We start from the raw sequence: 26,074 nt of genomic DNA on the forward strand, positions 1-26,074 counted from the left end.
ATTTTCTGTTTTTCAAAGGGTAGTGAAATGGAAATATGGGGTTTTACAACCAACCTCTTTTGGACAATGGACTTAGAATGGTAATAAATGCTAACTTATTCTCGTAGCTGGAATAATGCCGATGTGACGTAAAGCCCAACTCAACTCACCTTGAAAAGGAGCCCAGCGAGGGAAGGTCCAAACCCTCCCCTGAACTTGGAGAAATCTAGACTTGCTTCATTCAGGACCTTAGTATTGAAGGGAGGGCTGGGCATGGGGGAAATAATGTTGTTCAGGGACTGCGAGGCAGACTTGCCATGCTTCAACCTCAGTTTCGGGCACCAAGCTTTGTATCCACTCCTAGTTTCAAAAGAACCAGTTGCCATTACAAGTTTCATATAAAGCAGATATCATGAATATGTTAAGGTATTTTGATATGTATACCTGTTAATTGCATATAGGACGGACTGCAAATATCACCGATTCCCAGAGAAACATAAATCTTGTATGCCAGTCTTCAGTTAAAGCACCTACAACAGATAAATATGATTTAGAAAACATGTATTTACTACAGTGGTGAGAGTCCTATCGTTTTGTACAACGTGTGTCTACGTCCCGACTGTGTGCCTTTACGTGAGAGGTATACATATCTTTACACATAGGCTTTACGATCTCAGCACATTTGGGATCAAAACACGTACAAGCTGTTCAGAACAGTTCGTGCCCAGATTAGCAAGGGTAAAGATTGGTGTGTTTAGCTGTTTTGACAGTCATGCTACCACGTAAGTTTGCCCAGCGATGTTGTAGAAGAGTTGTGGGCCAACGGAAGAAGAACAATGGAACAACATCGACGCCAAGGTGTTTGGATGTTCGGGGTGACTTGGTTGGCTCCTCTCATCGTGTTACTAGTAATACCGAACATTTTTATAGTATCCCAACTACGTAGATCGATGCTCGTGATGTCAGTCACTGGACTGTCTGGTTCAGACACAATCATTTACAGACGGCCGCCATATAGCTGGAGCACTGCAAAGTGCGTCGACAAATAAATAAACAAACAAACTGAAATCCATTGTTAACGACATTAACGTTTTCAGACTATGTACAATTATGTGAGTGCTGGGACCTTTACCACGCACAAAATCAGTCATATTTGTTTCCTTTCATGAATATGAGTGTTTCTTAACTCTATTTAAATTATTTGAAATAGTCACTTTCTTTACTAGTTGCTTTGTCTCTTGTAAGAAAACCCCATTATCCCTGGCAGTGAAGGCAAAGTATAGATGCCTTGTGTCTACGTGACTGTATCACATTTGCGTGACATGCAAGCCAGAAACGCTGACTCATTGCGTGTAACAGAAGTCCGACCCCTGCCTGTCAATGGGGAGGTATTAACCAGCACAAGGACCACATCTGATAATGTATTGTTCTCAGGAACAGTTGTATATCAGCTTGTACTTCATGGTGTGGTACTATAATTAGCCTGTTGGATACCTCCTCGTAGCGTGTCTCGGGTGTCCAGACTAGAGGCAGTTCATGTACAGTCACGGGACTTCTAACATCGCTTGACGTAAGTATCCTCCAACATCGCTTGACTTAACTACCCACAAAATGAGGTTATACAGTTTTAAGGCAACCAAAGAGCACAGTCACATTACGCAGGCCAGTGTGCTGAGTCCCATGTGTAAAGATATCTTCTAAATACTAAGCTCCAAATGCATTTGTACTCTGTTACTAGAAGGAAAACCAAGTCCTATGGATAGTCAACTTCTTTATTGGAATGGGTGCGACGTTTCGGGCACAGTTATCGAACATGTTATACACAGACCAGTAACATGGAGAATATATGCTGCAAGTGTGCGTATACGATTGACAAGACTGATGTACACTGGATTGCTACTGGCCAGTGATTAAAACAATATGTTGAATGAGTTTATACATTAGATAAGTTGATGTATACTGACATCAACTGAAGAGAGTTGGTTGAAGAGAGTAGGTTGATGTACACATTGATTGGTTGTCTTTACAACGCACAAAGGGGAGCATAGAAGCCAGTGGACGAGGTATGGCTGGATTACTCGTGATCTTTTATTAAGTGGTGATTGACTGATGAGATAAAATATCCTTGATGGTGCTACTGAAGCGTTGGATGTTTATGGCTTCCAGAAGTTTTCTAATCTTGTAGTCTGAACGGTTGGTTTCAAGGTTTGGATGTTGTCCCATGGGATGACACGGTCAGGGTTGGCTGGGGTGTGGTTGAATATGATGGATTTGGAGTCTTTTTTCTGGACTGAAGTTTTGTCTTCTTTACTTTTTAGTGGGAGAGGGCGGGGCGTTTCACCATTGTAAGACTCTCCACATCGACAGTTGACCTGGTAGACAACTCCTATGGGGTCTTCTTTAGTTGTTGATGGCGGTTGACTTGTGGCTTGGAGGAGGTTTTGGGTGGACTTGCCTTTCTGGAACAGAACGTCTATACCTGGTTGCTGCTGAAGGAGTCGTCTTATCTGGTGGCGTACTGCTGGGACATGTGGGATACTTATTACGAATTGAACTGATTGCCGACGGGGTTATTTTCTCTTGGGTTAAGGGTGGATCGGATGACGTTGTTAACTAACACCTGGGGATACTGGTTATAATGAGTGAAGACATGACGGAGGTGGTTTAGTTCTATTTCTAGGGCTTCTGTTGCGGAACAGATGTTGTTGACTCCTCGGGTAAAGGTGGAAATTATGCCTTTCTTAACCTGCAGGGGATGATTGGAGTTGAAGTGGAGATATTGGTCGGTATGAGTTGGTTTCTGTAGACAGTGGTGGAAAGCTTGTGTACTTGTTTCTGTACCAGGACATCGAGAAAAGGACGTTTTCCGATTCTTCTTCCATTGTGAATTGCATACGCGGAGGTGGTTGAGGAGTTTGGGATCTTCTTCGGGATAGAGGACTACAAAGGTGTCGTCCACCTTTCTGTACCAGCATATTGGAGCGATGGGGGATGTCAGCAGGGCCTTATCTTCGCTCCAATATGCTACCTACTGTGCTCATATCACTCACCAGTAATCCAGTGTACGTCATCCTTGTCAACTGTATAGACACACATGCAGCTGTGTATATATTGTCCACGTTACAACTCTTTGTATCACTTGCTCGATTATGTGTTAAAATCTGCACCGAAACGTCGCACCCATTGCAATAAAGATGCACATTATCCATAGAACTTGGTCTTCCTTTATCTATAAACTTCTCAAAGAACCTCTCAAAGAAGTTACTCTCTTACTTACCACATAATATCACATGAGAAAATACATGACAACCCACATTCATTAATTATGCTGTGTATCCACAGTAGGCATGTCTTGGTTGTATAATGATTCATTCTGACATAATTATATACTAGTTTTGAAAACGTCTTTGCACATAAATATGCTGCAGTCTTATGGCAGAATGTTATTACACGATTAAAAATACCCTCTTCACAAAAAGAAACCCACAGTCCAAAAATATACATTAAATCGTATTTTAGTGTACATAGGTACATAAGGTTCCATGCCGATATCCCTTTGCACCATTGGGCACATTGTTGTCGGTGTAGTGGTGTCACGGCACCTCCAGCTTTTGGCCGTTAAGCTCGAAATCCAGATTCTCTTAGACCTCTGATAGCTTAGTCGGAAATTCCTCGAAGAACAGGAACGTGTCCTGCAGTTTTCGTTGCTGTGACAAATCGATGACGTAGGTGAAACACCCGAATACATCGTTTCTGAGCACAGGGTGGCCACACTCTGTCTTTCACTTCTGGGATGGTCTTGGGTCGGGTAACCGGGTATATGGATGCCATAATCAAGATATGTTGTTGTGGACGTTGAAGTGTCTTACAACGGCAGACTGGGACTCCCTGTTTCCAAACGTACAATGGTGATGTTTCTGTCAATAGCATGTTAGCATTCAATCTTGGCATTTTTTTTAATCTTCGTAAATTTCGTAATTAAATGATGAATTGGGTTTAACCTTTTATAGACGATGTCTGAACTCAAGTGTCCAACACAATGCGCGTCCATTTCGTGGAAAACATTTTCTGCATACACATTTCATGTATCGTTGTTTATTAAAAACTTTTGTAAATGTTGCTAGCCCATATTATATTTCACAGGCCCTACAAAGTATCAATATCAAAATGCACATCGATCAGAACTGGTGGTAGTTTTGGTAATTGACTTTTAACACCCTAATAATTGACGTCATCATATTCGTGTGCATTAAAAAAGAACACATTATCTTTTAAGCTAATAGCTTAATAGCTCAGTCAACGTATTTATCTTACCGAACACCTCTATGTTGGTTTTGAACTGTTTGAAGGATGGGTATCGGATCGGACACTTTATCCAGTGAATCTAACGTGCGTGAATCTAACGATCAGAATCTTGCATCTTGCTGTTTTTCCCAAAGGTAATGTCTTAGTAAAGTCCCGCTGTGTAATTCCCCTTCTTAATATTCACAGGGACTACATTTGAACGTTTTGTCAAAATTTATTTATTGGAATGCAAGAAAAACAGTTTAAGTTATTTCCCTTCCATCTATTTGCATTAGCTAAACATTGGTAATTTCCGTGCATCATGCGTATTTCAATGTTATTCGAGATAAAGAAGTACTTTCTCGAAGTACATTCACGAAGTTGCCATTCACGAGTTGCCATTGGCAACGAGGTACATTGAAATGTACCACGCTTGTAAGTGGAATACATTGAAAATAACAGAAGAGCGCTTAGCAATCAAAAACGACATTTATGCGTGAGGTATGATAGAATCAATTGCAACAATACGGCTGTACTTTCAGTCAGTGTTTGCCCCAAATGAACACCCTGAAGTTGTATTTGATAAGGACTGTTCACGATCTTGTACATGGACGGAAACAATAGGTCGGATAGATGAGCACATTGTCTGACCCTCCTTACTTCATTAAAGGCTATAGTGGAAGATACAGAAACACACTACATCCTTTTCACTCACCAGAACCTACTGCTGCTCTATTGCCCAACAGACCATTCCCGTGATATCACGTTGTAGAACTATGGTGTTCTTTGTTTTGGGCGCTCACTGCTTACTGCATGTGTCATTTCATGGCCCAGGAAAAAGACTTTTATCCTTCCTGTCGACGTCACTCTATCCATTCCCTCGTTATCACGCCATCTATTATTTCTATGTCTCTATGCTCATCCTTTTGACATTACTCTATCCATCCAGGGTACCCACCCATCCAGATTAAGGGATACGTTTTGGTACGCATGCCACGATAATTTCCCTGGGGTCTTCGTTAGCCCAAACAGATGATTTGTGTACTGTGCCATTATTTAAAAGTTTTGACGAAAAACTGACCTTTTCGTGTTTCTTGTAGTCAAGATATTTTACTTAAGAACATGCAACTTCATCAGGATAATGTGTATGCACAATACTGATGTCAGCCGAATCGTACAACTTTGTAAAAATTGCCGAGGATACTTAACTTTTTTACAAGTGTGTATTTCCTGATGTTTTTTCGGAGGTTCAAAAATTATTAGTGACATTATTTCTAGTTTGAGGCGTGTGTATAAAATTGCTCGCTATCTGGTTTATGAACAACTAGCACTTATGATGTAGTATTACTGCTCTTCCATCAATGTAGATGGCTTTCTACGCACTATTCTGCCTGGCCTGTGTGCTGCCTGTCTCGGTGCTGGGCAACGCTGCGCGAGCAGGGACACAGGCTTGTCTGGATCTCACTCCTCAACACGGGGCTGTCGCCCAAAGTTCAACGTCACCTTACATGCTGTCCGTAGACACAACCTCCATCACACAAGGCGGGATGGTTACAGGTAGGTATGCTTAACTTTCGTCCACCTCTGACTAGGAGTATATACAGTTCACGTTGGCAATGACTTCAACAGGTCATGAATGTATGTAGGTCATGACTTCAACATCTGCATCGGTTAGGTGTGTATGTAGGCCATGACTTCAACATCTGCATGCGTCATGGGTGTATGTAGGCCACGATCTTAACATCTGCTTGGGTTATGTGTGTATGTAGGTCATTACCTGAACATCTGCATGGGTCATGGGTGTATGTAGGCCACGATCTTAACATCTGCTTGGGTTATGTGTGTATGTAGGTCATTACCTGAACATCTGCATGCGTCATGGGTGTATGTAGGCCACGATCTTAACATCTGCTTGGGTTATGTGTGTATGTAGGTCATGACCTCAACATCTGCATGGGTCATGGGTGTATGTAGGCCATGACTTCAGCATCTGCGTGGGTTATCAGTCTATGCAGACCATGGCTTCAACAGGTCATGATCATATGCAGGGCATGACTTCAACATTTGTGTGGGTCATGAGTATGTGTAGGCCACGATTTCAGCATCCAGGCAGAGATGAGTCCCTCTAGTTTTACCCATTTTTCCTGTTGTAACATGCTGTGTTTTAGTAACCCTAAATGCCACGACCGCTGGTACCACCTTCAGGGGTTTCCTGGTCCAAGCCCGCTGTACCAAGTGTACCACTGCCGACACTGCCATAGTACCCGGGACATTTGCCAAGTACACCGCCTCGGATGACACTATTCAGACAATGGACTGTGAAAATGATGCCATGGTGGGTTTCCATCTTTACTGATAACATTCTTATTGGCAGTTACAATTAAAATGAACATATGGATGGATGTATTGCTGGACCTGGAAGTGAAGTATCTTCCGATAGTGAACTTATCAATAATTATTGTAATGCTTATTAACATTGTTGATTGTTGTTGTTTAACACCCTACTCATCAATATTCCAGCTATATGAAGGCGGTCTGTAAATAATGGAGTCTGGATAAGACGATCCTGAGATAAGTAGGATAGGCATCGATCTGCGCAATCGGGATACAATGACATGTGTCAACCAAGTCAGGGAGCCTGACCACCCGATCAGGGGGATCGGGTAGTCAGACTCACTGACTTGGTTGACACATGTCATTGTCGCCTTCTACGACAAGCATTATTCTAACGCGGATCTTCACTGGTAAACCTCGGTAGGACAGTTCATGTAAGTGACAGTTATAGGATTTGTATCTTCAGAACTCCATGAGTCACAAGGGGAACGATGACAAGACGTCAGCTAAATTCACCTGGAAAGCACCTGCTGATTTCGATGTGACCGAGGGCATTCAGTTTAGGTATGTTCCAAAAACGCTGCTCAACTTTACTCGTGCTGCTTCGTGTGATACAAAACGGAGTTAGGTAACATTACTGATATCAAATATATCAACATGAGTTGATAAAGTAACAAATATCCATATCAGATGTCATAGCACTGTGACGTCCTCAGGTTTATGACATCATAGCATTGTCAGGGCATTGTGCAAAATCTACTGCCAAACGATATCGTCTGATCTCACACAAGCGATATTAAACGATTTGGATGATAAATAGTAATATCAGGAAGTTACATATGGTACCTTTTCATATTTCATGGCTTCCAAAATCCTATACCATTACGAAAAAACGAACAGAATTCACCGACACATTGTGGTGTGTCTGCTTCCGCAATCGTGTCTGAAAAGTGTTTTTGCTCTGAAACCTGAATCCTTCATATCCCATACTACATATCAAGGTATATTTGGTTTCTGTTTAACGCTTTGTTCAGCAATATTACAGCTGTATGGCAGCGATGATCGAATCTGGATCAGGCAATCCAGTGACAATAGATCTACGCAGTTGCAATACGATAAGATGTGTCGACCAAGTCCGCGAGTCTGGCCAATAGATCCCGTTAGTTGCTTTTTGCGGCAAGCATGGGTTGCTGTGACTAATCTTCATGAGTCTATTTTGGTATTGAATAAAGTCGGCCTTTAGTACGAACACCTCTGCGTGTATACTGTTACTTACCCAAGCACTGCCACATGTATGTGGTGACTGCTGTATTTGTCACACGCGTGGAGATTACTCACCTGTCGAACTTTGGTGGAGTGTGTAATTCACATCCACATTCATATACATAGAGCTGTACACCTCGAACATCAAACTTTATATACATTTGATGCTTGAATGTGACATTTCTGCTGGTGAACGATATTCCAGGGCAACAGTTGTCCAGGTCCGAGTGACCTGGTGGACCGATATCAGGTCGGATGAGATAACCGTGACAGCCTCCTCGACGTCTCAAGTTGCTCCAGTACTGACCCTCGCCGTGCTTTCCTTCATCGCTGTCTCGTCTTTATTGCCATAGTTATTGAAATGAAACTCACGGAGGTCATTATTCATTGCTGTTCTAATAATAAAATGCTCAAGCTGTTTGTCCATGTTGTTATGAAGAAGTTTGAAGGTTGTGTGAGTTTATAGTAAAAACATAGGACAAAACATTTCAAATGTGAAGGTTTGGTGTGGCAATGAAAACAGTTTAGATGTACGTGTATGCCTTTACTTGGATTTTTTTTCTCTATATAGTTGATAGGTTTAGTTTGTTAACGTGTGTCATATGCTATTAAATAGTCCAACCACTTCAAAAATGTTATTTTGTTTCATTCTGTCACTATGGTGATACGACGGTGGCACTTCACTCGTGTAGGTAATATTCAGATATACGCACAATGCTAGAGAATCTCTGCCGGCGGATATGAATTCTATTACGTCAACATTTGCTGCCAGTTGATGGTGGACATCCTGTTTCCGGCTTTGCTGTCTGTGGGTTCACTTTGTCCCATACTCCGCCATCAACCCCATTACAACAGTCACGGGTATCAACTTGGGTGAAGCAGCCAGCAAATCACAGTACTGTCCAAGCTATCACCTGTCGTCTGTATTTAGGTCGATACAGAATCCTGCAGGGTGTCAGCCTTGTATTCACTGCAACTATGGAGGCGTCAACCCACATCGTCACTTAGCCCTTCCAACATATCCCAGCCTCATATCCTCTGCTGTATTTCAAAACATGGAACAAGAATCACGACCTTCCAGCTGCTTCTTTTAACCCTTACGCATTCTAACATATTGTACCCAATAACTAAAACATATATGGCCTCTGGGCAACAACTCCTCAGCTGGTTCCACATATTTCACATGGTTTCAGAGTTGGTTTCACAAATCTTTACATTGACTCAGAGTTGGTTCCCCACATCTTTACATGGCCTCGCAGATGCTACCGCACATACTTACATGGCCTCACAGCTGGTCCCACATGACCGTATATTGCAGCTTCTTAACTGGTTCCACAAATCTGTCATAGTCCCATAGGTCCCTACACACGTCCCAACAGGGAGTTCCCTACAGGTGACAACAAACACACGTCACAAGAAGGGCTTCCCTCCGGGCGACGACAAACACACGACCCAACAGGGAGTTCCCTTCAGGTGTCGACAAACACATGTCCCAACTGGGGTTCCCGACAGGTGATGATACACACCCTAAACATCATAACAGGCTCCACAATACAAGTAAACTCAGGCCGGCTGCCATGGTTACAGGTTGTATGACAACTATATAGTAACTATGGCGTTGTTTCGTGGTTACAAATCATGGGAAAATATTGTGAGATTGTCGCCCGGATTGTTTATTTAAAAGCCCTGTTCTCCACACTGTGCGTGCACAGGTTAGGTAGCACAGGAAGTGAAATCGCTGTCTGCACACTGTTTTTTTTTGTTTGGGAGTATTCTGGTGTGTGTCGAAGTCTGCTGTATTCTATGTGTTTTGGAGTACCCATGGCCGATGAGCCTCCCGAGGTCGGCGTGCAGTGTTAAGTGATAGCGTGAGATGTGTCGACGTCGGGGTTGAATGATTTCAGCCTTTCCAACATAAGTTGGCTTCAGAATAAGAACATCGTAGGGAATGCAAGTCATCCTTGTTTCGTCGAGCGAAACAGATCGAACATCATTCGTGTTCACCAACCGTTACGTTCAAGCGCTGGGACTTTTTCATAAAGATACATCCTGTTAGGTAACTTGTTGAAGTCTGGGCTTGGAGGCTACATCGTCGTCAAGGCTGGGACTCCTGCAGCGAAGACTCGAGCTCAGTAAGTGCGTCTGTAGATAAGGTGAGTGTAGTAATGCCTCATATTTCGTGTCATACCAACCAGGCGCGGCTGCATGACGTGTCTGTAACATGTCTGGAGACAATACTTGCTCTGTATAACTAATAGTGTCGCCATCTGCCGTCGAACATAAGACTGATGAGTCATTCTGGAGCTGAAACACGACACAACAGTTTATATGGTGCTGCTTGACGAACTGTTGAGGTAACAGTCGTCGGGAAATCACTTCTCTATCAGTTAAGTGTTTGGAGTAAGGACGTAATACCAGTATTTGTTTAATGAATCTACAACCAGAGCTCTCAGTTATTCGTCCGTGACAATACCGTGAGTGAAGCTGTACGTAGGCAATGCAAAGAGAAGAGTGTTATCCTCTTCCTATTTATTCTTACGTCAAATATGAATTTTTACAATCTACTGTACATGGCGGGTATTTCTGACAATAGACCCTCAGGTTGTATAACATACATTTGTCGGGCGTCATATGAATAAGTGTCAGCCTCTCGCTGAAGGGCCCCTGGAATGTTGTATCCATGTACTTGTGTACGGAATCCTAGACGGGATATCGTCTCCTTGTCGTCCTTACAGGCTATAACTACAAAATGAACCAAATACAAAAGGTATGATACTTTATCGACAACTACTTTTTGATATAACGATGCATCGCGTCATAATATCAAAAATACTTGACATCCATAAAGTATCGTACGTTTCCAGGTATTCCTCAACTTCTTAAACAAAAACTAACCAAAGTAGGATCGATATAATAATCGATGAACGTGGCAGTTACAAGTGTGTATACACGCCTACCAGAAAAGCACAGCATCTCTGTGCACTCATGGGTCATCGGATACCTGAAGGTTTATGTTGTATACGAGGCAAAGGGATAACCTAGTGGGTAAAGCTTTCGATCGTCACACCGACGATCTGGGTTCGATTTACCCATATGGGTACAATGTTTGAGAGCATATCGCTGTACTACTGCGTTTTTTATGGCACTGAAGCTTGATGTTGGAGATGAGGCGGGCCACTAAGTCCGTTTGGACATCTGTAGGGGAGAGGTGTGGTAGCCTGGTTGTTAAAGCGTTTGTTCAGCACGTCGAAGACAGTTTCGATTCTCCACAAGGGTACAGTGTGTGAAACCCATTCATGGTGTCCTGTGACGTGATATTGTTGGAACATTGCTAAAATGACGTAAAATATATTCACTCACTCATGTTGTCACTTGCATACAGGCTTGTAAGATCGACAAAGTGATTTTTGTCCCGTGTAGACTTCCATACTTTCAACACTTTCAAGATCACTCGACATAGTTGTCCTTCTTGGACCCTCAATAATTTATCAGCGTCACTTTTGCGGGATGGCCCCTCACTTGGTGTGGCATATCAGGAAAGATTATTGCTAGTATTGTTTGTCAGCCATAGAGATTATCCCAATGTTAGAGGTATGTAAATTTAGAAAGCATTACAACTTGAATACACAGTGTGTGTTAATCAGCTACTAATCTTAAGTGAGTGAGTGGGGTTTACGCCGCACTCGGCAATATTCCAATCATATGGCGGCGATAGGTAAACAATCGAGTGAGGGCCTGACAATCCAGTGATCAACAGCATGATCATCGATCTACGCTGACTGATGTCACGTGTCGATGAAACCAACAAGCCTGACGACCCGATCACGTTAGTGGGTTAGTGAAGATCAGTTCTAACCCGGATCTTCACGGGTCAGTTGTCTTGAGGGTCACTCTGCCTTAGTTCCGGATCACTGTGTGGATGAACAATTCTGAAATGTGCAGAGTGATTGACGTCACAGTGTGGTTTACGGCTTGTCTGTAAAGAAGACGATACTTAAAGGCATTTAGAGAGTCGTGTATACATAGATGTAAAAAGCAGCTCATATAATTTAGACGATACGGAATATGTGACATACCTCCGATTTCATCACCTATGTTTTCCTCCATTAATTCAGATGACTGTGCGTGTACTCCTCTTGATCGCCTGTGTCTTGCCGGTGACGGTGCTGTGCTATCAAGATGGTGCAGGTGTCCAGGCTTGCTTGACTCTCATTCCTCGTCATGACGCAACTACCGCAAACACCACTACAGCTCCTTACAGTATTACAGTGAATCCCACCTCCATCAAACAAGGCATGGCGGTTACAGGTGAGTAGACGCGATCACCTGTCACATCTAGGTATACGTTATACCTTGCTCTTTTTTTCAACACCCCGTCATATTAGTGACTCAACATTTGTTTCTCGCAGGTTTGTTAGTAAAACAAGTATTTAGTATAGACGGGCAAACAATTACGACTCCGCAGCTATAACTTCCAAAGTGCAACATATACTAATGTGGGTGATCTCATTGAATTACCCAGTAACTCTAAACGCAACTGACGCCGATGGATACTTCAAGGGGTTCCTCGTCCAAGCCCGCTGTACCAATTGTACCACTGCCGACACTGCCATAGTGCCCGGGACATTTGCCAAGTACAACGCCTCGGATGATACCATTAAAACAATGGAATGTACAGGTGCTGACAAGGTAATTTTTCAAGCTATATAAGGATATAAGTCTGCATTTAAAGTGTACAGAAAGAACAGACAGCATGGCAACCAGCTATAAAGGTTTTGCAAATATCCATTGACATCCCGTACTGCAAAATAATTTAACCCATGTTTTTTTGTATTTTCAGAATTCTATGACCCACACCAGCAGAAGTATGAAGACATCGGCCGTCTTCACCTGGACAGCACCCTCGAACTTTGATGTCTCCCAGGGCGTTCGGTTTCGGTACGCTAGCTCCACCACATACAATTAGATTTGTACATGCGTTTGGTCAGTAAATTCTCTCTGTTAGACACTGGAGATGATATTTATGATGGATTGTTGGGCGCATGGTATACGGATGGAAGCTGGAGATGATATCTACAACAGAATGTTGGACAAAGGTTATTCCTTAGGACACTGGAGATGGTATTTATTATGGAATGTTGGACACAGGGTATTCTGTAAGACATCGGTGATGGTGTTTATGATGAAATGTTAAGCACACGGTATTCTGTAGCACACAGGAGATGATACTTATGATGAAATATTGGACACATGGTATTCTGTAAGAGATCGAAGATGATATTTATGATGGAATGTTGAACACATGCTGTAAGACACTGGAGGTGATATTATTATGGAATGTTGGACACAGGGTATTCTGCAGGACACTGGCGATGACGTGATGATGAATGTTAAGCACGTGGTATTCTGTAGGACGGTGAAGATGATATTTATGATGGAATATTGGAGAAAGGGTATTTTGTAGGACACTGGAGATGATATTTATGATGGAATATTGGAGAAAGGGTATTCTGTAGGACTCTGGAAATGATATATTTTATGGAATATTGGGCACATGGTATTCTGTAGGACCGTGGAGATGATGTTTATTATGGAATGCTGGACATATGTTATCCTGTAAGACATCGGAGATGGTGTTTATGATGAAATGTTAAGCACACGGTATTCTGTAGCACACAGGAGATGATACTTATGATGAAATATTGGACACATGGTATTCTGAAGGACCCTGGACATGATATATTTTATGGAATGTTGGACACAGGGTATTCTGTAGGACCGTGGAGACGATGTTTATGACTGAATGTTGAACACATGGTGTACTGTAGAACACTGGACACGTTTTTTTTTACGAAAGTTAGACACTTGAACAGCTTTCACATGGCAAACTGAAGTTTGATAACACATGTTGTTGAAATATTAAAAAGTGTCCTATGTCAAACACATTTTCTGACATTTGAGGGCCATGTCTCTATCGCTGCAGTCATGTGACGGTTTCGTTGACTGAGATTGGTTGTTTCTGAACAACGCGAGTTTGACAACATTTCACACGTCCAACACGAGTGTGACAACACCAGCAGTTTGATGGAAAATTTTAGTTTGGCGTGTGATGGACACTTTACTGTAGGTCTGTTCGTGTCTTTGCTCAAGTTTCCATCTGCGTATGGGTATTTGTGTGTCCGCCGGTGTCTTCGTGTCTCCGTGTCTCCGTGTCTCGCTTCATGTATGTCTTTTCTCGTATATATTAGTATGTGTTTGAAATTCTATGTATATATGTGCATGTTTGTCTGCTTCTCATTGTGCCTGTGTCTGTATCTCTATGTCTCGTTTGCGTCAGTGTCTTTAAAGGCGATGCACAACTTAACACCGAAGACATACCTATCACAAGCCTATCACATACCTATCGCATACCTATTGCATGTCTGTCACATATGTACCACTTTTCTGTCACACACCTATCAACCACATTTCACATACCTACCGCATACCTACCGCATACCTATCGCATAGTTATCACATATTTATCATATACCTATCACATACCTACCGCATTCCTGTCAAATACCTGTCACGTACCTGTTGCTTGCCTACTACATACGTGCGGATTTCATACCTTTTCACGTATCTATCATCTATCACATTTCTATCACATAACTATCAAATACCACTGGCATGCCTATACCACACCGGCAGAATCATATTCCAAATTCTTATTAGCACTGAATCCTATTTCTAACGTCAACGAAATGAAAATATGGAATATGTAGTCTTTTTCAAGGATTCAGCACATCTAATGATTCACGTGCCCTCACTGCCAGAACTAATTAGACTCTATGTATATTTCAGGGCTGTTATTGTTAAAGACAAGCCGATCTGGTGGACCAACGTGGTCTCACAGGAGATCAGCATCACTGGAAGCAACTCGGCACCCCATGTTGCTCCAATGCTGGCTGTCCTCATGGCTTTCAGCATACTCGGGGCTTTCCTCCTTGCATAACAGACCTGTTCAACTCTGGATGTGACGTGTAACGATAGTTTAAAGCATTGATGCATCCATAATTAGTAAAATATCAGTGGTACACTAAATTTTTCTTTAAATCGAAAATTTCGGACACTTTCTTTTAAAAAAACCTCTTTTACCTTGAAATGAACGAGCCCCGCACCCACCCGAATATTATGCAAAATGAACAAATGCTTTTATGCGCTTCTTTTTGTAGTGTTTTAGTTAATTTCGAGGTGTAACATGTTTAATGCGCTAGAGAAATATACATTTCTTACTAAGACTTTGTCTGACTTTGTTTGAGATGTGAGATACTTAATGTTATCCTACCTCAAACATAAAAGTCGTTTTCTAATTGGCGCTCTTTTGCTATTCCCAATGTTATTTTATGCGTGTTTTTTTTCATAACTAAAAGGAAATATTTAGCATAGTTGCTCATAACAATATTGTATTGAGAAGTAAACAGTAGGGATGTCTTATTTTCAGAAGGAAATGCAGGGTCAAAACGATCACAGGAATATCACACAAGGAACACAAACGTTCGTTGCGTGCAAGATGTAAACGTCTTCAATTTTCAGTCAGTCAGAGGGCAATGCAATATACACTTTGACATTTACAGCACTAATGTAACAAAATTCAGACATAGTTTTTTCCCTCTGAAACCATCTTGTTAAATATATTTTTCAAGACATGAGGTCCACGTTTAAAGATCAATATCAATACACCTCTGATGAAATAGAATAAGGAAACTGTTTATATTTGTAATTTGTTGATTAACACCCCCTGACCCCCTGACCCCCCCCCCCCCCCCAAATCCAAAACGATACCCAAAGAGAAGTTTCTTAACTCTCCAAGCCCTACAGTCAAGATTCTTTTCAGCTAAACGATACTAATAGTTATATACTTTATGCAAAATAGTATTGCTATCTTACTAGTCCAGTATTTCACAATGCTTTTACCAAATATTATCCTTCAAATAATAGCGACCTATTTCACGACATGCAAAGATATAATAGATAGATGAAATATTCGCTTACAGAACTTGTCTGCTCAAAGTAAAATGAATTGACTGTGTAATGAGATCAATAAATGATGTTTACTCGTATTCTTGTATTATCATTTGCAACTGTCATGTAGATATCCTGTGTTACCTTGTGGTTAGGATGACGTGGTGGCGGTGTCCTTCAGAATCACACAGCGACACAAAGTGTGTGTGTATGTATATACGTGTGTGTGTGTGTGTGTGTGTGCGTGCGGGCGAGCGCATGCGTGTGTATATACTCAAAGGCACAGGTTATTGTAAATCATCATAAACCAGATAAGAATAAGTGATAATCTGTACACGCTGAGATGTCATGACATGGAACTACTGATATTTCAAGGTTTGGTATCAGTCTACAGTCTATGAGAACAGTGCCCCTGACATACGCTGATGAGTGATTGTACAAGCGTGTTCAGGCGGTCATGGCCGGATGAAGAGCATTTCATATATGAGGAAGCTTTGGGCGACCTCCTTCATCGGCATTGAAGGATGATAACGTAAAGCTCTTTTGACAAGTGTCCTGCCGTCAAAGGTTTTCACGAAGTAGGAAACGTAACACATGGGTTAAGAGAACTCTTCTCCACTGGCGTGATTCATTTGGCAACTGTTGTCTGCAGCATCACGCTGAGTCGTTATTGTGGATGTTCTGGCGTCCGACAGGCCCGCCATGGTCCTTGACGTAGAACTGTTCTCACTGTGTCGGCGGTATATGTTGGTCGAATACATCGGTCTTGTCGCTCCGCGGGATTGTTATATATACAAGACTGAAACATTTGTACGTATCCTGCACATTTCATGTTAAGTTCATGAAAACATGACACATGGTTGGGCTAAACATAAAACACTCAACAGAGACATGTGCCATGTCAAACACAATTGGCCACATGCTAAGACACACCAGCCATGACACACACAGATGTCAGGCATATACACACATCGTTTGTGTACAGACGAGTGCATGACATGTAAATAGCAAGCATGTGTCACTTGTCTATTTAGACAATCCAGAAAAAATGTCATATTACTGTAATGTCACTGGCAATCAACACTTTAGCCAACGAAGAAGTACGTCCGGTTAATCCAAAATGTATTTTTTAGAAATAATGAATATTTTTTCTCTGATGATACATCTATGCATCCGAAATGGGATCCCCCTACCTTTCGACGCTAGAAAATTAGCAAAACCCACTCAATCCCATCCATTCTTCGTGCAAATGACGTTAGTGCCAAATCAGGTTTTGCACGTGCAGTCGAATACGTGATCTTCGTATCGAAGTTTTCTTCATTTGCACGTGTTTGCATTTGCCTCAAGAATCAAAAACAAAAGTTTTAAACCACAGTTCTAACGATACTTAAAATGCCGTGATTGTCAAATGTGCAACGTGTACGTGCCGTTGGCATGTTGCAAGCGGGATGATCAGTTATTGACTTCGCAGGAGCAATGGGATGCAGCCGTCGCTCAGTGTATGACTTGTGAAGCCGTCTACAACAAAATGGTACCACTTCTGATCGCCCAAAGTCGGGTCGTCCACTTGTGACGTCACGAGGAGAAGACCGTCAAATCGTCCTACGTCACCTACGTGACAGATTTCTACCGGGCTGAGATGTTTAGAGGTCGACTGTCCTCACAGACCATTCCAAATCGGTTACGGGCTGCCAATCTCCATTCTCGATGTCCATATCGTGGGCCAATATTGACGACGTTTTATCAACGTCAACGTCTGCTGTGTGTCCAGTCGTCTTTAGCTATGAATCCAGGTTTACCCGCAGATTCGCAGACGACAGGCATAGGGTCTGGAGACGACATCGTGAACGGTACGCCCAATTAGTCCAGGAGGGGGCAGGTGAAAAGTCTGATGTCGTAGCCTCCCAAGTACTGATTTGGTTTGACACTGTTTTCATTTTGTATGATGGCTTGGGCTCATGAAAACGCCTGTAATACTCAGATGGTGGTATCATTTTTTTTTCATAGGCCATTTTATGTGATGGGGGTCTGTGAGCATTTTCATGACAATTGGTTTGCTGCCCAACAACATCTCAAAGTTAATCATGGATAGTTTTACCACTATCAGTCTGATCACTTTCATTTCGACTTTTGTGTATTGGTAAAGGTTGTTAAACTTTTTTACACCGAATGTGTACAATTTATATCCAATGTTGATACTTTTATGTTTTGGACACTTGCCTCTTCTAGAGTGGCGGCTTGGGCACAAAACAAGTAATTTTGTATGGTCATGTCGTGGTAATATAAAGCTTATTCAGCTTATATAATATACAGCTTATTCTTTGAGACAGGGGATTTTAGCGATTCTCTGACTTTTCATGGTAATGTGTGGTGGTGATTTATTTATTGAAAGTTTACGTTATTCTTGTAACTAGAATCAGTTGTTTTTGTTTCCTGTTTACTTCTAGAGTGACAGCATGCTATATGGAATTATTTCATATTATCCAGAATTCAAAATGGCTGCCTAGATGGCCGCCATTGTAGTTTAACTACTTATACATAGCAGAGGACTAAATTTGTACTGATCTATAAAACAAACAATTCATTTGTTGTCACATGTTTAACACAGTATAGAAAATTTCAATGTTATGGTTAATAAAAGTTTCACATTCCAAAAATATTTGATGAAATAACATTATCCAAAGTATTAGAAAACTATCAACAATCACCTGCCCTACAAAAAGACATGTCTCTGTGCACAATAAATCAGTTCATCTGCATTGACATAGATCTCTCTCCTGGCATACTGACTTTATTGCATTTACTCTATGTCAATTCAACTAATCCCCGGGGAGCAGAATCTCTCGACATCAGAACACCAGAAAAAGGATAAGCTGACCACCACAAATGCTCCAACCATGGTCAGGTGGTGAAGGAATATGATTGGCTGCAGATACTGTTTCCAAACATGCACCTGGTAGTTTACTTGCTCAATATGATATTCTAGACTGTTAGTGGGAGCTTTTCATTTAATGTTGTCTCATCTACAGACATCACTGGATTGTTTGGTACATACATTGAACTAAAAGTCTGTGTGATGTGATCTGGTAATGTTGATAGGCATTTGTATTGTTCTGGTTTGTAGATATTATACTACGCCCGTGTACTGATGTTGGACTTGTTTCTTGATATGTTTCTGTGTTGGGCAGTGTTTAGCAGTGTATGGCAGTGTATGTCAAAAACAAGCACTCCTACACGGCGATAAGGTCGGGCACACCCGATTTTCATGGACAAAAACAGTTCTTCTGGAGTTCACAACTTTCAAGAACAAAACAACAAAACAAACAAGTACAATTAGGGCAGCTGTGCGGATTACGTTTTTTAATGTCATCATTCCCAACATGGAACAGTACCAAATCCTTGAACAGAAACACCGAAATTGTTGCAGCAGAATGTGTGTCTAAATTGAACATGTTCAAATTTGAGATTTGAACAAGGTCAAAGGTAACTGAAGCCCGACACGTAAAACCAGAGATAAAAAACTTTTTTTGAGAAAAAAAAACCTCTGGAACCGTGTTCCCTCAACGTATGCAACAGTACCTATTCTACTGGAGGGTTTACAGTAGTAGACACGCACAGTACATTGTCACAAAATGTACGAACAGTAAAACATCCACATCCACATCCACATCGACATCCTGCTCCAGAAGAACCTTTGATCCACTTCTGTCCATGGAATGTCTTTTTGGCAGTCGTCCTGCCTCTGGGGGACTTCAGGGTCCAATTCTGTCCCCAGGACGATGGTTAATGTTTCATATCACTGATACTTACTACATAGCTAATGAAGATCAAAAGTATACTACCGACAAGAAATAAGGGAACTAATGAAATAATAGCGAATTTGAAACTGCTTTAAATATCCACTAAATCAATTTTAGGCGTCACGTTCAATATCTGGTGTGTCCACCATGTTGGGCAGCACATTCACGGCACCTTGATGGCATGCTGTTAATCAATTTCCGGATGGTTGCCCGTGGTATTGCCCGCCATTCCTCTTGGAGAGCTGCACTAAGCTGGGCCAGGTTGGCGGGTCCTGGGTCCCTGGCGTACACCCTTCGACCAAGAACGTCCCAGAGATGTTCAATTGGGGACAGGTCTGGGGACTTAGAGGGCCAGTCCAATGTCTGGATACCTTCTTGTCGGAGATAAGCGGAGACAATTCGGGCCCGATGTGGTCTGGCATTATCATCTTGGAATACAAAATTTCGGCCGATAACTCTACCCATGGAGCCACAGCAGGACGCAATATTTGGTCAACGTATCGCTGACCAGTCATGGCTCCGTTAATGATGACCAAATCTGATCGTCTGTCATGTGTAATCCCACCCCACACCGTGACACTACAACCTCCATATCGATCATGGTCAAGAATTGCTGCTCTGGCATATCACTCCCGCTCCGACGCCAACAATGTTTTCTGCCATCTGTGAATCGTAGGCAAAACCTTGACTCATCAGAGAACATGGTGTAACGCCAGTGGCGCATAGCCCGTCCCTGATGCTGCCTAGCCCATGCCAATCTTTGGCGCTTATGGTGAGCTGAAAGGGTGACACCCTTAAAAGGCCGTCTTGCTTTCAGGTGAGCTTGATAGAGTCGTTTTTTAACGGTTGAGGTTGAAATGCGTCTTCCAGTGAGTGTGCGGATTCTCTATTGATGGCAGGGGCCGATTTAAACCTATCGCGTAGATCAATTAACGTAGTGAGACGATCCTGTCGTGGTGTCGTTTATTTTGGTCTACCACGCCCAGGTCTCGTTGCAACCCCACCCGTTTGACAGTACTTATCCCACAGGCGTGAAATTACACTTTTTGATTTACCCATCTGCCGGGCAACTTCACATAATGATGTCCCCCACTCTATCATCCCCACAATTCTCCATTTTGTTGCTTCACCGAGATACTGCCTCGGAGGCATTTCAGTCAGTAAGTGTCAATCTCTATTGCATTAGTGATTGCGACTTCTCCAGTACATTTACAGGAGTTAACTTCTGTATGCACGTGTAGCACGTGCTGGGCATGCATTATGCGAAATTCCATTGTCATTGGATTTTGCGTTTGGGAGATACACCACGATAAGATAACGGACCCTGTCACAGTCAAAGTCATCTACATTCAATTTCTTGGTTCCCTTATTTTCTGTCGGTAGTATATATGCTTTTTTGTGAGAAAAACGCAGTAACCTGAGACACAAGTTGTAACTTGGCTCATGACATCATTGTTTTCTTCCAAATAGAGTTGGAGACACCTACTTATCTGGCCCTCTGCTGCCCTTCCGAAGAATCCTTGGTCCACTTCTGTCCATGGGATGTTTTCTTGGCAGTCGTCCTGCCTCTGGGGGACTTCAGGGTCCATTTCCGCCCCCAGGACGATGGGATCCCTGCTCCTGATAGTAAGGTGAATATATTTTACATCATTGGTACTTACTGTGTATTTAAATGAAAGTTATATTCCTACTTGTGAAGAAATCTCAAACATGAAACTCAAGTTGTAACTTTGCATTAGACGTCATGGTAGCAAAGTTGCATTGCATTTTATGTTTACTTCAGAAGAGTGTTTGAAAGAAAGAGTTGCTTGCGTAAGCGACAGTTCTACTAAAAAGGGCAAAGAACATTCTACATAATTCATGCTTCTCACACAGATTATGACTGCGTGAGTGTATTTTGTACACCGCTTTTAGCAATACACCAGCTATATCACGGTGAGCAACAACAAATATATGCTTTACACATCATTCCCATATGGGAAATCGAATTAGGGTTGTTTGAAGCGTCATGAGTGAATGCTTTAACCATTCAGTTATTCGACGATCCCCATAGATTTAAATGCAAAACAAGTATGTCGGGGCGTGAAAACAAAATTTAATGTAAATATTAAATTGAAATATTGAAATACTTTACCAGCAGGTGGCCGTGCAGTCGGCCAGTACATGGACTCTCAAAGTGATCATCCGGGACTTGCTTTGTCTCGAAGTACCTACCGAAGGACGGAATGGTGGGTTAACACTAAGTTATGCCATCTATAGATAGCATTGTACAGGGCATGCACGAAGGGGTCCCTATCTACACTACCACCTAAATCTACCAGTCAAGTGCAGTCAGCATTGGGTCTACTGGGGATGCTGAAAAGACTGTGGCCACAGAGTGTGCCACCCCTAAACTAGCTGGGTTGCTGTAACAACCATCCTGAGTGTACAATCAGGCTCTAACACCGAATCTACTCCATGTACAGTCGGCGAGGGGCTACGCGGAGAGCGGACGTACTATGGAGCCACCATGAGACAAAAGCTCACCCCATCGGTCCCTCGAAAAGCCAGTGTACTTAAGTCCAGGTGGAAGGGTTTAGAGGGACACAACACTAAATCCAGAATGTGCCAGGGTTCCTGCGTCTGAAAGAAATGAGTCATGCATAAGCATTTCTCTCCTATGTAGACTGGTTTCACAACAGCAAGTAAGTGTGGTTTTATGCCACTTTGGCAATATTCCAAGGATGGGCCTCAGAAGTGGGCGTGAACCTTAGTATTTAAGTGGGGACTCGAACACTGGCTCTGAACGTGGCGTGTCAACACTTGAACAACTAGGCTACACTACCACTCCGTTTACATGCAGAAACCAGTATCAACCTTTCCCATCCATACCTAAATGGCTGTATACTATGAGAGAATGAGTGAGCACTGTATATTAAACAAACATTCATGAAGACGCATATTTTCTTCAAAATATATTTGGAAGCACCAGCCTGTCTGGTCCTCTGTCGCCCCTCCGAAGAATGCTTGAAGTCGTCCTACCTCTACAGGATCTCAAGACTTTCTGTCCCCACGACGAATATTTTACATCATTGTGAGTCGGTGCTCAGACCCAAGCGGGCTTAAAGTGTGGAGCTGGAAACGACAAAGGGCAAACCAGCCACCTTTCGCAACCTAATCCCAGTCGCCGAACCTGAAACAAAGGGTTAAAGCTATTGACAACACCTCAATCACAAGTGTTTGCACAGAGACATGTTTTCTGAATTAGAGTGAGCCAAGAAAGGTCTGGTAATATTCTTTTTTGAAACAAAACGAAACAAAAACCGCTTTTATTAATTACAGACTTATTTATGTAAGTCAATATGATTAAAACACAATCAACGACTAATACAATACAGGTATGACGCAGTAAATTTAAAATCACAAGTTAAAACCAAAGTAACATAGATGCATGGATCATTCAATACAAATGAATTAAAACAAACTGTCGTCCGTGGGTGGGAATGTTGTAAACTGTGATGTGCTTATCACTGCTCATCGCATTCGTGACTCACTCGTCTTATTATGCGGTTACAGTCTGTGAGAACGTACCGATGAATGTCTCTTTAAACAAAAAGTAAATCGAATAAAGTAATTACAAATTCTTATAATTGTATCCTGCCAATTGAACATTTAATTCTCAGAATTTTATTTAACTTAGTAAGAAAGTTGTTTAACAAACGATCGTAATTTCAAATCACTTTCTTTGTTTGTATTAAAAGGGGGTATGCACATTAAATAAAACGCTGAGAAGAAGTTGGGTTGGTCTAAGTTAACGCTCATCACGTACCGCACGTGCTCTTGTTTCACCGATCTGATCTGACTGCTGCGCTTACCCCCTTGCAATACAAACCAGTAATAACGACTTGAATCTATGATCGTTTGTTAAATAACTTTTATCCTAACTTGAATAAAATTCTAAGACTTAAATTTTCAATTGGCAAGATAAACTTACGTGGATTCGAAATATTAATTTCACTGTCTGGTTTACTTTTTGTGTAAAGTGAGAAGTCATCTCAACATCGGACACCACCATACATGTACATGAGACACCACCATCACATTCACCAATACATGACGCACTACCAACGGCATTACATGGGTACACCACAACATCCACCAATGCATGGGGCACCGCCACCACATGCAACAGTACAAACAGCCACCACAGCCACCGACACAACGTGAGACGCAACACAGCCACCACTAATTACGACACAACTGCGTCTACCACTACACCACCGGAGCACGCAAACCACATCTATCACTGTATGCATGTCATCATGAAGATATGGTGCTGTGGCGGACACTGAATTGTTTTAGTCCATCATGTTTAGTGGTTGGTTTGTTCATCCTTTCCTTGTGCAAACTAGTTCTAAAGATGCGTTGTGATGCGACATGCATCCTGGAAAGACAAAGTCGGATAACACATTTTGAATGAATTAAATCTCTCGATGTGGATGAATCTGACGTTAAAGGAATATGCATTTGAAACAACAATATTGACACCTAGGTGATTTACAAACTACATATGATATACTCCCAGGTTTGAGATATTCCAAAAACAACAACAATATAACTTTAAACACATGACACGTTTTATTGATAACAGTACTTCTTTTTTATTCTTCATACGACGTTTCAGAGCTAATTCTTGCTCCTAGTCAGCTATTTTTTCCAGGTGATAAGATGTTATATTTACTAGCCAGTGTTTAGAATACCTCTTGGCTACATTTTTAGCTACACGTTCTTTTGCTGAATCAGCTGTCACGTAGATACAAGTCATGGTGTGGATGCATCCTCCAGTCATAGTACATTGTAGGTTAAACATCGGTGGATTTAGATCTGATTTAACATAATCGTAGACTGTACATGTATTTATTCAGATTACATCTAAATGATCGTAGATTGTACTTTTATGGATTAAATCTGGTTTTGAATAATCGCACATTGCCTATGCGTGTATTAAGATCTGTTTGCAGACAATAGAACATATAAATTAATACATGTTTTATATAATTGTATCAAATTCCGATTTATTCCCTTAAAATTTAAAGATATTCTTGTGACATTCTGATGTGTTGATGACCTTTCTTGTGTCTTGTTTCGGGGAAGGGCATATTCGGTAGACTGGATCAACTGCACAAAATGAGGACATAATAATGTAGGACTTCACTGAACGTGAGAATCCTTAAGAATGGCTTTAAAACTAACACTTTGGGGGATCGAACCTACACTATTTGTCAAAATGCTTCACTCACTCACTCACTCACTCACTCACTCACTCACTCACTCACTCACTCACTCACTCACTCACTCACTCACTCACTCACTCACTCACTCACTCACTCACTCACTCACTCACTCACTCACTCACTCACTCACTCACACTCACTCACCTATTATGGACGTTGGGATTTGACGGCCGCGTTGTATGCGTATACAATCTGGAACATTCTCTGACATTGTCTGATATTACACTGAAATGTTTTGACCTGTTTCCGAAGTGTGTTCATAAGACACTGTCAGGTGTAATGAAGATATGATTGGGGACAGTGACGAACGGAATCGCCATACTTCAAACTTAATGGGGATGTGTGCAGACATAATATAGTTGGACATCAAATGTTTTGGGACTTACGTACCATCTCGGGAGGACAATAATTTTACAGTACTTTAGCCCACTTTAAGGATATAACCGCTAACAATCTGAGTTACTAATTTAGACTTCCAGTTATAAAATTTTTATTTACAAATCAGCTAACAAATCTAATTCTTTTAAAAATGCAATAATTAAATGAGAACCGGTATTGCTAAAGCTATCCTACATATTTCGTGATTTGAAATAGTTGTCCCTTGTGATGAAATACGCGACACAGACAAGCAAGATATGCTTGACCGTGATTCTTGATTTAAACATATTTAACTCACTGAAGAAAAGGATTGGGCACTAAGCTCTGAGCTTAGTTCCTTCATCGGACGTTTTCATCTCATCGAATCACGCCCGACACGTCGAACACTGATCTGATAGTCGACAAACACAAATCGGATTCGTCGGACGATATTCTTCGGTGGGTTACCGGAAGGGAAAGTTTGCTTCCGATGTGCTAGAAATCTCTAGGGAATGGAGGTGTTACAAACGATACAAGCTCTTAACATACATATACTACTGGAATAAAATAACTGTGCATTAAATGAAGTTGTGCCATTTTTTAATGCGAAAATAGAGATAGAAACATGATGTGTGGTGTTTCCATAATCGATGTTCAGCTGTCGACAGAATAATATAGACACTGTATGATACGCCTTTGAAGAGATATCGTGTCAGAAACTCATCGGCGTTCACGTCTGCACAGCGTTCACCTTGCCGTCTGTACACCCGTGTCCTG

General features: G+C 41.7%; 2 protein-coding genes across 3 annotated transcripts; both read left to right on the forward strand.

Moving 5' to 3' along the window:
* Positions 1 to 1,338: 1,338 nt before the first annotated feature.
* On the forward strand, positions 1,339 to 8,493 carry LOC137290373 (putative defense protein 3). The gene is made up of 5 exons (XM_067821264.1): positions 1,339 to 1,549; positions 5,631 to 5,820; positions 6,432 to 6,598; positions 7,064 to 7,161; positions 8,066 to 8,493. The coding sequence occupies exons 2-5, from the start codon at positions 5,631 to 5,633 to the stop codon at positions 8,211 to 8,213; spliced, it is 603 nt and encodes a 200-aa protein (XP_067677365.1). The 5' UTR covers positions 1,339 to 1,549; the 3' UTR covers positions 8,214 to 8,493.
* Positions 8,494 to 9,305: 812 nt separating this feature from the next.
* Positions 9,306 to 15,965, forward strand: LOC137290376 (putative defense protein 3). Of its 2 annotated transcripts, none has more exons than XM_067821265.1 (5): positions 9,306 to 10,013; positions 11,976 to 12,168; positions 12,383 to 12,549; positions 12,701 to 12,798; positions 14,707 to 15,965. In XM_067821265.1, exons 2-5 carry the CDS (start codon positions 11,976 to 11,978, stop codon positions 14,855 to 14,857), a joined length of 609 nt encoding a protein of 202 aa, XP_067677366.1. In that variant the 5' UTR covers positions 9,306 to 10,013; the 3' UTR covers positions 14,858 to 15,965. The 2 variants fall into 2 exon arrangements, with proteins under 2 accessions (XP_067677366.1, XP_067677367.1); XM_067821266.1 differs by having other exon boundaries at positions 9,555 to 9,992.
* Positions 15,966 to 26,074: the final 10,109 nt, after the last annotated feature.

This window comes from Haliotis asinina, chromosome 7, assembly GCF_037392515.1.
Source record: "Haliotis asinina isolate JCU_RB_2024 chromosome 7, JCU_Hal_asi_v2, whole genome shotgun sequence".
Classification (NCBI taxonomy): Eukaryota; Metazoa; Mollusca; class Gastropoda; order Lepetellida; family Haliotidae; genus Haliotis; species Haliotis asinina.